The sequence below is a fragment of the Eubalaena glacialis genome, chromosome 10, assembly GCF_028564815.1.
Source record: "Eubalaena glacialis isolate mEubGla1 chromosome 10, mEubGla1.1.hap2.+ XY, whole genome shotgun sequence".
In the NCBI taxonomy this organism is placed as follows: domain Eukaryota; kingdom Metazoa; phylum Chordata; class Mammalia; order Artiodactyla; family Balaenidae; genus Eubalaena; species Eubalaena glacialis.
The window spans coordinates 48,574,202-48,588,050 of NC_083725.1; the positions used below are offsets into that span (position 1 = coordinate 48,574,202).

At 39.1% G+C, this 13,849-nt stretch overlaps 1 protein-coding gene across 3 annotated transcripts in view; it reads right to left on the bottom strand.

Moving 5' to 3' along the window:
• Positions 1–13,154, bottom strand: part of CEP57 (centrosomal protein 57) — a 42,579-nt gene extending 29,425 nt beyond the window's left edge. The window contains exons 1-3 of one of the 3 annotated variants that reach the window (XM_061202678.1): positions 12,853–13,154; positions 12,492–12,660; positions 544–700 (exon numbers count right to left, since the gene is read on the bottom strand). In XM_061202678.1, the coding sequence (XP_061058661.1) occupies positions 544–664 (121 nt within the window). In that variant the 5' untranslated portion in view covers positions 665–700; positions 12,492–12,660; positions 12,853–13,154. The remainder of the gene's footprint in view (positions 1–543; positions 701–12,491; positions 12,661–12,852) is intronic. The other 2 variants (XM_061202677.1, XM_061202679.1) reach the window with 2 other exon arrangements.
• Positions 13,155–13,849: the final 695 nt, after the last annotated feature.

Below are 13,849 nucleotides of genomic sequence, written 5' to 3' on the forward strand. Positions count from 1 at the left end.
GTAAAGCAGGTAGAGCCTAAGTTAGAAAAAATCTAAGACTTCATTATTTACGCCATGGAGAGGTGCTGAAACTTTTCTTTACAGTGGGAGAGATGATGAGTGACAGCAAATGGCAGCAATGCTGTTAACTGGGGATGAGAGGGAGACCAAGGGCAGGGAAATTGGTTAAAAGTGTATTACAATTATCTATGCAATAGATGATGAGAGCCTGAACCAAATCAATGAGAATGAAGAGACAGAAAAACCTGTAAGTTTTGGGGATATTTCAGAAGCAAAATACAAGTCTTGGTTCCTGAGTGATGCTGGAAGTAACAGAGCAGTCCTAGATGACTCAAAGTAACATAGTCTTGATGATCAGGTGGATGATCATGTCTAATGATCAAGGAACAAAAGAAAGGCATTATATTTTGAGGAGGTTAAAAACAGGAAGGGGGAAGTATACTCTCCTCCTTTAATTTTACAGTAAATGGAAGACACAATTAAGAGTTTTTAAGCAGTGAGTAAACACACAAAAGAAACCTCCATTTTGTTAGGCTCTATTACCTCTGCTGTTGCTTTCTGGATAGGCAAATGCAGGCTTATTTGGGGAACGTCGCAGATCACTATTAAGGAAAGGCTTATCAGGTGGATATATTACATATGGAGATGAGGAATCGTGAACCATACTTCCATTAGACTTTGATGGTTCTGCTAAGATGTTCTGAAAAATAAAAATACAGAAATTACCTTTCAAAATTTTAAACCACAAATAGCATGTGTATATATACATATGTTCCACTGATGGAGACAAAATCTAAAGTCCATTGACCAAACACAACAGAATTCAATCATTACTTGAAAATAATAAAACTTTTAAAGCGTTTCATATGTCTAAATGTAGTCATATACCAAATACTATAAAAAAGAAATAATGTTCACACAACTTGAATACAAATGGTGCAGAGATACTTAAATATGGTACTCACAATGAATATTGTGAGTATAGTTTAGTTAGTTTATTATAAAATAAATTAATTAGTTTAATTTATTAATATAGTTTATTTTAAAAATATGTACTGTAAGATATATATTCAGAAAAGTAAATATTATCTTTTTACAGTATCAGAAACTGCTAGAAAATGACTAAATTAATCTTTCCCCAATCAACTACACAATTCCTGAGTATCTATCAAAAGTCCAAAACTCTGGGGTATATAAAAAGAAAATAAGGCATATTCCTTGTCTCAAAAATTTTACATTTAGTTAGGGGGAAAAAAGGGAGAAGCCATTAGAAAATATTAAAGCTCATCAAACACATAAATATAAAACTTTATTTCCACACATATACCATTCTGCATTTGTCATACTGTTCAATTTGGGATTACATTCCACATGATAATTTTCAGTGCAGGGGATGCTAACTGTTTTGCTTTTTGTAGGTGACTTCCTTTTGGTAGAAAGACCTAGCGTGGGAAAAGCTCAGGTGGAAGATATGACTGCTAGCTGCTCAAAACTCTCAGACATCCATTTTTCTTATTCAAATGGCCACAGTAAACTAGTTTCTCAACTCTTACCTTTGGGGAACTATGACTATAAAGTACCAGAATAACCTGTGTCCAGAAAAGTAAAAAGGAACAATGAATATTTACAATACAGTAAACTGCCTCCTAGAATAAAAGGCCATCAAAAACCATATTGTATCTAAATTTTATTAAAAATTGAAGACTATATTTCCATGTAAAAAACCATGCAATTTTCCAGTTGATTTAAGAAAGCAAATACAAAACATACACTATGGCTGTGAAAACGAAAAGAGAGTGCAAAGAGCTTGGAAAGGGTAGGAGGTAAGTCTCAAAAGCAGTACTTAAATCCATGCTACTCTACTGTGAAACGTGTGTTCACATGCAACAAGGACTAATAGTTGGCATTTTTTCAACTTTTGGGCAAACTGACATCAAGTTTTGGAGGTGGCTAGAAAATAGGGTGTTCTTCAATTCTTAAAATATATAATACTGCCAAAGCTCTTGCAAAACACCATGCATAATCAATCACATAGCTTAGCTTTAAATATTGTTCTTCACAGAGTACCTCATGTCTCCATACAACCTACTAGAATCCTATCATTTAACAACTACCATTCAAAGAACAATGGTTAGGAAGCATTTAACTTATCTATGAACACAAACCATGAGCAAATTCACTTATGATTTTCAACATGAACTGTATTAGTATTACCAAACACTGCACAGATATCAACAGAAGGATTATGCATAAATAATTTACCAAAACCCAAAACAAAACAAAAACAAAACATCCAATCAAGAAATGAGAACAAACCATCTTTGCTAAATTCATTGCCTGCTAGCTCTTGTAAAATGAACAGTTCAATATTTGTCTTTCAACAAAATTTGTTATATACGTCATCAAAATACTGCTTGGGTCAGTTGACAAATTAAGAAAAGTCTTAATATAAAAATGCAAGTCATAATGAGACATTGTTTTTTGAATAGTAATTCTAAATATATTCCATTTTCTAAGTCAGTCACCTCACTCTGAATGTCAGGGTTTAAGCAATGAAAGTCATTGTTAACTATGAATGTTTTGGGTCAATGTCCTCATTTGCTGCCAGAAGTCTGAAGCAAAGAACAGGAAGAATACATAAATCAACCCAAAGCAAAAGGAAGAAAGAAAACAAAATGGCTTTATAAAAATTATTTACAAGAACTATTTTGAAATAAAATTAAACCAAGAAATAAGAAACTGGTAACTCAATTACGTACACATAGTGTCTATTAAAAATTGTAGAGGATAAAATGTGGTACCTACATACGATATTATTCAGCCTTAAAAAGGAGGGAAATCCCATCACGTGCTACATAATGGATGAACCTTGAGGATATTATGCTTAGTGAAATAAGCCTGTCACAAAAAGACAAATATTTTATGATTCCACTTACATGAGGTAAAGTAGGTAAATTCATAGCAACAAAGTAGAAACATGGTGGTTACCAGGGGCTGGGGGGAGGTTGCAAAGGGGAGTTGTTTAATAGATACAGAGTTTCCGTTTTGCAAGATGAAAAAGTTCTGGAGATCTGTTTCACAACAATGTGAATATGTTTAATACTACTGAACTGTACATTTAAAAATGGTTAAGATGATAAAGTACTAGGTAAACAACTAAAGATAATAAGAAAATAGTGAGTTGTCACACCAACCTGACCTCCAGTAGAATCAGGGCAATCACATTCTATGTGATTAACTGAAAAATTAACTAGCTTTCAAAAGAGAACCCACAAACCTACTTGTATCTGTTCTCACACACATAACACAGGGAATGAGCTTTGTATAATGGACCTATCTCCACTTACCTACTCAAAGTCTTGGTTGTCCTTTCTAAAGGACATGGTATCCCTCCAGATGCCATCTATTTCTCCCTCCCTACTAGAACTTGCACACTGCCATTTGTAAGGAAAGGAAGGGAGGGAAGGAAAGAAAGGGAGAGAAAGAGGGAGGGAGGAAGGGAGAAAGGAGAGAAAGGAAGGAGGAAAGGAAGGGAAGGAAGAGACAGAAGGGAACAGAGAAAGTGGAGGGAGGAGAGGAAGGAAGGAGAGACAGACTTTTCTGAACTTTAGGACTCCTCTTCAGCTCCTGTCTCATTTCTCAGCTTTTATAACAAAGTCCCTCAAAATACTTGTTTGTAATTGCTGCCACTTCTTAATCACCTTCCCTTTTCATCCCCTCCAGACTTCAATCCTCACCAATTCAGAGAAACAGCTCTTCAAGTTCACCAGTGACTTTTACAGTGCTGAACTCAGTGACCTCCCAGAAGCATGTGATACAGCAGATCACTTCATCCCAATACTTCCTTCAGTGGATGGAACACCACAATCGGATTTTCCTTCTAACACCCAGGCGTCTCCCTCAGAATCTCCTGGGCTCTCTCTCCTTCCTCTTTCTAAATGCTAGAGCTTCCCTAAAGCTTAGTCCTTCCTCCTCTTGTCTTCATCTACATGGATACCTTTGATGATCTCATCAACTCTCAGGACTTTCAAAAAGCCTCTATCTGCTGATAACTTTCACGTTTAAATATGGAATATATAGCTCTCCCTCTTGAAACTCTATATTCAAATCAACCTTCCTACTCGCTGTCTCCACTTGGATGTCAATATGAGGACCCCAAACTTAACATGTCTATAATCAAATTCTTGAATCTATTTCCCAAACCAACTCCTCAAAGCATACCACAATAATTGGCACCACCACCCACCCAGCTGCTCAGGCCGAAACCCTTGCACGAGCCATTTCTCATACACATCTCACATCCAATCTTTCAGTATATCTGGCTGGGTCTCTGTCTTTACCATATATACAGAAAGTCTTCAACTTCTCATCAATTCCACTACTAATTTCCTGCTTGACACCACTGTGATCTTTTTGTCTGGACTACCATAATAGCCTCCTAACCACTTTTGTCGAGGTCCCCCCAGTCTGTTCTCCAAATAGTAGGCGTTATGATTCTTTAAGAAAATAATTCAAGCAATGCCCCTAATCAAAACCTTCCAATGGCTTTCCATCCCAGAATAAAATCCAAAATTCTTACCATGACCCCACATTAACTGACCTCAGGCTAACCCTGATCTCATCCCTTACCAGTCTCTCTCCACACCACCTATCCCACCCCACCCCACCCCCATATTTTCCAGCCATACTGACCAACTTTGGGATTTCTAAAATGCACAGTACACTGTTTTCATTTGCTACATTTACTCTGCCTGGAAAGCTCCCTTCCTCCCACTACTCAGTTATCTACTCAAAAGTTTGTCAGTGAGGTTTTCCCTGACTACCCTATCTAAAGTAGCACCTTTTGTCACTCTAACTCCTCACCGTTTTAAGAGACACTATTTCTACCTGATATATTTATCATCTCTATGCCCTGTGGAAAAATTAAAAATATATTTAGTTTTTGTCCCTGAAAGAGGTTTAAAAGCTTTCAGAATTTTTAAGTGATAGGAGTGTCTTTGTTATGGTAATAGTGGGGGCCGTGGATAGCTTTAGGATGAGGGTAGATAGCCAGGAAAACCTACCAGGCAATTAGAGGGTTAGAAATTTCACTCCCACCCCCTGCCCTCAAGAGAAGGAAGAGGGTCTAGAGATTGAGTTCACTCACCAACGGCTAATGATTTAGTCAATCCTACCCACATAATGAAACCTCCCTAAAAAACTCTTTGTTCAATGAGGTCCCAGGAGTGTCCAGATTGGTCATGGAAGTCCCTTTACATCTTACCCTGTGTGTCTCTTCCACTGGGTGGCTCTGGAGTTGTATTCTTTATAAGAAAAAGTTTAAAAAAAGTTTTAAGTGTAAGTGTAGTGTTTTCCTGAGTTCTGTGAGTCACTGTAGCAAATTATTGAACGTGACGGGGGAAGAGTCAGAACTCCTTCATCTCCAGTCGGCTGGGCAGAAGTACAGGTTCCTTGGGGACATCTGGGACTTGCAGGTGGCAAGTGAAATGGGAGCAGTCTTGCGGGACCTAATGTCTTAACCTGTGGTGTTTGCACTATCTCCAGGTAGTGTCAGAATTGAATCGTAGGACACCCAGTTGGCATAGAAAAATTGCATGTTGGAAAAATATAGTCACCCCATTAAGGGTTTAAGTTCCAAAAAGACACTCAATAAATATGTTTAATAAATCTTTTGAATGAATTAATTATATAAATATTTTACAAAACAGGAAAACTGCATAATGCTTATAAAACTGAATAATCCTATTCAATAAAGTTACTATAATCTCTTAGAAGACAAAAGCTTTTGGTTTCCTTTGTATCAAATAATAGCACAAATGTCATAGGGAGGCTGTGTAGAAAGAGTTAACATAGCAGACTCGAGGTCTGCCTGCAAGGTTAGCTCTTGGCTGGTATTTTGGAACTTGAATGTTGGGAAGGTTCCAAATATTGTCACCATTAGAGTCAGGGGTCCCCAAGACCAGCCCCGGGTTCAATGATTTGCTTGCAGAACTGACAAAACTCAGCACAGAGTTATACTTACGGCTATGATTTCTTACAACAAAAGGATACAAAGCAAAATCAGAAAAGGGAAAAGCTACAAGAGATCAGGCGCAAGCTTTGAAAATTCCTCTCCAGGTAGAGTCATACAAGATGTGCTTAATTCCTCGAGCAACTAACAGTGACAGCTGTGTCAAGTGGCGTCTACTAAGGAAGCTCTTCAGACTCAGTGGCCAAGGTTTTTATTTGAGGCTGGTTATATTCCTGACTCCCAGAAGGAAAACAGGTGTTCAACATTGTTTGCATAAACAGTTTAAGCACAATAAGCCACTCTTTCTTGATTTAGGTTAAAGTTCTAGATCTGTGTAGGAAACTGTTTACCACTCAAGTTCACAGATGCCAATGAAGAGCTAACCTTGCAAACAGCCCTTTCTAAATATAACAAGTCATCTGGAACTATGGAAGATTTCAAGAGAATTCTTTTCTGTCTTCAATGCCTTATGCATCCAATCATGGTACCTGAGAACTATGGAAGGGCAAAGGATCCTTTAAGCATACTGTTTATGCTATCTCCTCTCATATTAATACTAAAAACAACCCATAAACCTCAAACTCACCTTGCACTTTACAACCTACACTTTCATTATCTGGGTTGATCTTCACAACATTCCTGACAAGAAAGTATCTCCACTTTATAGTTCAGGAAAATATACTTGGATTTATTTTCAGAACAATGAACGTGGTATCTTAGATTTGTTAGCACATTGGTTTCTCTAAGCACACTCATATTCTCTTTTAATTATCACAAGAACCCTATGAAGCAAGCATAGCAAATACTACTGTCCCCATTTTGTAGGTGAAAAAAGAGGCTAAGAAAACATAAACCATTTGCTTCAGGTTTCACGGCTACTAAGGAGCCCAAATCCAGCTCCTAATCCAGTCTTCTTTCCAAATATTTTTCCAACTAAAATGATATGATTCTAGGAAAAACTTTCAGGATTAAAGGCAAAATGTTTAACCTGACCACTTTCTTTCCTGGTAGCTTTAGTTGTTAGGGCAAACATCCTACTTAGGAACACTTACAACTCAAATATTTATTATTTATTTATTTATTTATATTTTAAAAAGACTATTGATTGATTGATTGAGGCATGCGAGCTCTTCGCTGTGGTGCCTGGGCTTCTCTCTAGCTGTGGAGTGCGGGTTTTCTCTTTTTCTCTCTCTAGTTTGGTGCACGGGCTCCAGGGTGTGTGGGCTCCATAGTTTGCGGCACGCAGGCTCTCTCCTTGAGGCACGTGAGCTCAGTAGTTGTGGCGCGTGGCCTCAGCTGCCCCACGGCATGTGGGATCTTAGTTCCCCGACCAGGGATCAAACCCGTGTCCCCTGCATTGGAAGGCAGATTCTTTACCACTGGACTACCAGGGAAGTCCTCTCAAATATTTATTAAACATCTCTGTGTATGACACTGTGTTAAGTGTGAAGGATGATAAAAAATGTATTATTACTTGCCTTCTTTTCAAATGTAATGTGCAACACAGCTGGAAGAAATAAAAATCAGGTACGTAAAAATTTAAATACCATTTAGAAGACCATAAACAAATACATAGAAAAGATAAAGCAGTATGACCAAGGCGGGGTTATTCCAGGAATCTAAAACTGTGTGAACATCAGAACATCTTTTGATGCAATCCATCCCATTAAAGTGAAAATCCATATGAACAACAAAGGCAAAAGAGTAGTCAATAAAATTTAATATCTAGCCATTATTAAATAGCTTTTTTCTTATGGTAATTAGAAAATTTACCCAAAAAAGGGTAACATATTTAATGGTGCAAAATTTAAAACATCCCTTTTAAATTTAGGAACAAGGCAAAGATTATCTACAAGACAACTTCTAGTCAATGTTGTGCTGTTATTTCCTAGCCTGCACATTAAGATAATGAAAAGAAATAACAGATGTTAAAACTGTAAAGGAAGAATCCAAACTTCACTGATTATGACTGTCTCAACAGAAAATACCAAGAAAGCTCAATTATTAGAACTGGAGTTTAGGAAAGTTGCTGAGTAAAATTAATATGCAATAATCAATAATACTTCTATATACTAGTTAGAAAATGCAACTTATGAAAACATATAAAAAATAAAGTAACTAGAAATAAATTTAATAAATATACAAGACCTGAAACTATAAAACTTTACTGAAAAATGTTCAAATAAATGTTACTCTAAAAAACTGGAATAACATGTTCAGATAGACAGCTCAATATCCAAAAGACATCAGTTATTCCCAAAATGAACTAGAAATTCACTTCAGTTTCAATCAAAATTCCAATACCAGATTCTAGAATTTCTACTGAAGAACAGCAGAGGACCAAGAATAGCTACCATTTCTTCTGAGGAACAAGGAAGATAGTTGGCCTCTCAGACCAAAAAAAAAAAAGGAAATCATTAAGACAGTGAGTATAGAAAAATACAACAGTGGAACAAAGAGCCCAGTAACACGTCCATACACATATGGAAATTAATATACTGACAGCTGGAATTGTAAACCACTGGGGAAAGGATGAGTTTAAACAAGTAATGCTGAAATGCATATCATAAATAAAACATCCCTACCTCATAAGCACACAAATTAATTTCAAGCAAATAAAAGACAATAGGCCCCAACTTTAAAATCTGTAGAGAAAAATATAGAAGAATAGCATTAAGGCCTTGGCTATAAGGAAGAATTTAGCCAAAAAGCAATAATCATAAAAGAAAGAATAAATTTTACATTAAAATAAAGAACTCTTGCTAATCAAAACATATCATAAAAAGACAAGCCAAAGAGCATTAGAAGACTCCTAATAGTTGATTAACATCCAGAATACATAAAGAATGACTATAAATCAGTAAAAAAAAAAAAAAAAAAAAGACAAACCAATTGAAAACAGGCAAAAGGTACTAAGAGGCATTTCACAGAACAAGAACAAAACCCACAAAAGACTAGTAAAATCACGAAAAAAAAGGTGTATCTTCATCAATGATCAGAAAACACAAATAAGAATAAGAACAGGACACCACTTCACATTCATCTCTCAGCAAACAAACAAAAAAAAAAATTGACACAACACCACCAGTTAAAGAGGATATAGATTAAAGAGGACTGTTGATGGGAATATAAACTGGTACAATCACTTTGGGAAACAATTCAGCATTAAAGCCAAAGATGCACACACTCTATGACCCGGCATTTCACTGAACTATTTTCTCTCTCTCCTCAAAAAAAAAAAAAAAAAAAAAAAGTCAGTCCTAAGTTTCTAAACATACACTACAACCCATTACTGAGTTGTAACCCACAGCCCAAACCTGCGTTTCAAAAATCGCTGCTCCTCGAACTTTTTGGTCTCAGGCTCAGGACGCCCTTACACTTTTAAAAATTACTGAAGACCCCAAAAAGCTTTTGCTTATGTGGGTTATATCAATTGACATTTATCACATGAAAAATTAAAACAGAGAAAATTTATAGATATTTACTAATTTAAAAATATTAAACCCATGTTATCATAAATATAATTTTTGAATGAAAAATAACTATATCATCCAAAAAATTTAGTGAAAAGAGTGGCACTGTTTTACATTTTTTGCAAATCTCTTTAACTCCTGGCTTAAAGAAGGCTGCTAGATTTTATTTGCTTCTGCATTCTCTGTTTTGGTTGATGTACATGAAGAATCTGGTCTCCCACAAAGTGGCTGGATAAGGAAGGACACTGTAGACCCCCAGAGGTCTTCAGACCACTCTTTGAGAACTGCCACGCTAGAGAAAATTTTGCACATGTGAAACATATAGAGATGATCACAACAGGACTGTTTACAATAGCTGGCAAACAAATGAACAAACCCTAAAAACCCCAAAGCCCATCAAGATACTATACTATACAGAAATATAAAAGAGGCTCTGCCATTTACTAGTTGTGTAACCTTGACTTAACCTCTTTGTCCCTCATTTTGCTCATTCAAAAATGGAAATACTAATGCCAACCGCATAATATTATTATGAGGATTAAATGAGTTAATATATAAAAAGTATTTAAAATGCCTGCCGAATAGTACTATACTAGTATTATATATTATTATAATCTCAAAATGTGTGTGTGTGTGTGTGTGTGTGTGTAAGAGAGTAAAAGAGAAGCAGGAAGATGCACTAAGGGGCATGAAGATATTCATTTTATTATTCTCAAAAATAAATCCTTTATATATTTAATGTTATGAAATCTATAATACATTCATAAATCACTTTTAAGAGAAATACAGAGCAGGTTTGTCAATGGGCCTGGCAAAAAAGCCAGGGAGATCAATTAGGAGATTAGCTTATTAATTAAGTCCAAAGTGACCTAAGAGTGTTGACCATGGTTACCAGGGAAAATTTAAAACAAAAACAGGAAAGATACTCTGTTTCAACACTAGGTTGCCTGTACTTTCATTATCATTATGCCTGATCATACTTATTTTCCTGAGGCTCTCCACTAGTGGCTTAATACACAGCAATCTTTCAATAAATGTTAGCTGCTAGTTGTTACTCTTCTTGCTGTTGTTGCAGAGAAAGAATGCTTACAAGAACAATTCAAAAGTATCACCTACTTCCATGTTGTTCACATTTGAGATTTACATTGCACCTGCTTCCCAAAGACTGTTATTTGTGAATCTATCTGATAAAAATCCTTGCCTCCTAAAAGCATTTCCATTTACTATACCTATACTGGGTTTATCAATGTTAAATACAATAGAAAGTTAATGTTCACAACCCTGAAATCTCATTATGCGTAGCCTTCTGAGCTCATGTTGTAGTTTTAAAAGGTCTTCTTTCGTTGCCTTATTTTATGATCAGCTATCTGTTAAGCCGGAGTGCTTTTTAAATTCTGTTGGAAATGCCAGCCTTATTTCTGACAGAACAGTTAAAGTATCTAAGCAGGGCCATTTCTTATACACTGATAAGTTAAATTTAGTCATTTTTGTTTTGAGACATAGTGACTTCCAAATTAGACATTTTGATTTAGCAGGTAAAGTTAAGAAAGTTATACTTTGACTTGTAAAGGGTCCTAGGTATTCTTAGTGTACTCTGAGTATTTCGAATCCACTTAAAGCTGACCTTAGCATATAAAAATATATATGCTTTCCTATTAAACACTCTATAGGATTTCTGTCCAGGGTACCTTAAAGACTAAGGGTTGACCACACTCCAGTAACCACTCTCAGCTAGGAGGCCTTGGCAGAGTTCAGCTCAAGTCAACATTTGCAGGAGTTTTCCTTGCTCAGTCTCCAAGTGCTATTTTGAGAGTGGTGAAAAGTCCTCCTTTCCCAATTATGTTTAATTATTTTTTCTCCCGATTAAATTTAATTAATCACAACTCCTATATCATCTCATCCATCTACTTACTGACACTTCTTAATAGTCTAATAGCTCGTCTTGTATCTTCCCTTTCACTGATCTAGTTCCTGGATAACTCCAATTGTTTCCTTCCTTCCTTCCTCTTAATCTTCCCTGACCTCTCTACAAACTTGCTACCCCCACTGTGCTGAAACCCTGAAGATCACTTCTGGCCTCATTAACACAAATTTTAACAACAGTCACCAAAAGCTGAAACTGAGGAAAAGTGTGTTTTCACCAAGGTGACTCTGCTTTTACTGTCCCCCTAGGCTTTTCCCCGTTAACTTCTTTGACAACCTTACCCTGATATTCTTCTCTCACTATCCCTCTTTTTTTCATATTTTAACCTATTTTTACAATTCATCTAACCGAACTCTACCTCCACACTACCTCTGCTCAATTCAAATTTTTACAAGTTTTCTGAAAACACCTCTTGTCTTGGCACATATTCCAAAATGCCTGCGGTGCATTTTTCTCCTTCCTTTTCTATTCCTGGGACAAACATTTCCGATTCCTTCACCACCCAGCTAGCTCCATCTTCTCTACCCAAGCACTGCTAATCACTCTCGCCTAGATTATTCTAGCAGGGTGGCATTTATGAAAATGTACTGTGTAATAATCTAATTACGTGTAGTTTCTCTTCAGTGCTTTGCTCCTTCAGAGCAGGGGTTCTCCCCTATTCACCTGTGTAATCCTAGAGCCTAAAAGTACGCCAGACACTCAGCATTTGCTAGATGAAGAGCTAATGGCTCCAACTTGAGCTGCTTCACATTCACATTTACTGCCTATCTATTCCCAATGCGGCGGGTCCCGCTCCAATTCCACAAAATACCAGTGACTGAATAGGCTGGTGGCTCTCGTAGAGGCCAATACAATATTTAGGATTGGCTCCCCTTGTCGCCTCTCTAAAAGGGCATTTACTACACATTGAGGTCACCGTAATATAGAGGGAGGCGGGAAGCGCGCGCGCTCGAGGTAGGATGAGCACAGATCGAAGTTACTGGGAGGATGGGAGGGGGAGGCACTGCAGGCAAAAGAATCAGCAGAAGCACTCGAGACTGCGTACAATTCAACAGCCTCCCATTAAGCCGACTAGAGCGCCCACCTGGTATCGGAGAGTTTCCAAGAGGGGCCGTTACACCCACGAGACCCAGGAGCCCTGTTCTCGCAGGCCAAGGTGTAGGTAGTCATCCCTGCGAGTCCAGGCAACGTTCGGCAATCTGGGCGTCTAGGCCGAAAGACGAAAGAAGCAGGTGGGGCGTGACGGGCCCGGCCTGTCTCAATGGAAGGGTGCAGCCTTGACATAGGAGCAGTGGGCGCCGAGGTAGCAAGGGGCGAGCTAGGCGCCCCCCGCCACTCCCCAAGATGGAGTGAGACTCTGGGCCGAGAGCGCTCTGAAGAGGGAGAAAAAGCAAAGGGGCGCCAGGACCGACCCGGGGCCTATTTGAACGTCAACCGCTTCTTACCGAGAACTGAGAAGCCGAAGTCTCAGAGACCGACGCTGCCGCCATCTTCCTGCCGACCTCCGCAGCCCCGGGAGGGTCCGGGTTCGCGTGCTGTTCTTCAAGATTCGAGAGCCGCCCGCCAGGGGCGACCCTAAGCCGAACCCCTGATGGAAGGGGCTGGTGTGTTGGTCCCGGGTCTGGAAACCCCTGCCACACACCCCCACAGGGCCGCCCACGCTCGGAGTGCACACCAAAAGCGCAACACGTCCTAACGGACGTCCTGACTAGCCAATCAAAAAATCAGACGTCTTCCGGTGGTAGGAGAATCCGCCTCTTCCCTCGGTGACGTCACAAGGTAGCGCGCCGCGGGGACGGAGCTGGTGGCTACCGGGCGGCTCTTGAAGGGGTTCTGCACAGGGGCGGGCATTCTCGAAGGGGAAGCGTGGGCGAGGGGTTGTGTTGTCTCCAGTGGCGATTGAATGGGATGACTGTAATAAAATAAAAGCGAATGCGAAGCTCAAAACACTCCATCACTTCCCTTGCGTTAATCGCCGGAGAGAACGTGAGTTTGACTCGGGGACGCCTCTCCACGTGAGGTACTTACCTTTCGGCCAATAACAAATAGAATGAGGAGGAGCTTAAAGATTTGGTCCAATAGAAGTCAAGGGAAAAAAAACAGTAGGAGCAGAGAGTAAACCTCCGCAAACAACTGCCCAATTGGATTCGGAAGCTCCCACCCAAACCTGGGACTGGCTGCTAGGAAAAGCCGCGACCAGGACCTTTGGGCGGGGTGAGTTTAAAGCGGCTTTCGCGCGCTGAGAGCGTCTGGCTTTTATTGGCCAGCGACTTCCTCCCTTTGTGGGAGCTCCCTGCGTAGCGGGGGTTAGAAGTTGGGCGGAGCGACCGAGTGACGCAGTAGCCTCCCCAGCCAATCAGGGGTGGGGAAGGGAGGCCGAGAAGGAAGCGGATCCTCCGCCGCGCAGCTAAACCGCAGCGAACTATCCGCTTCGTCTCCCTC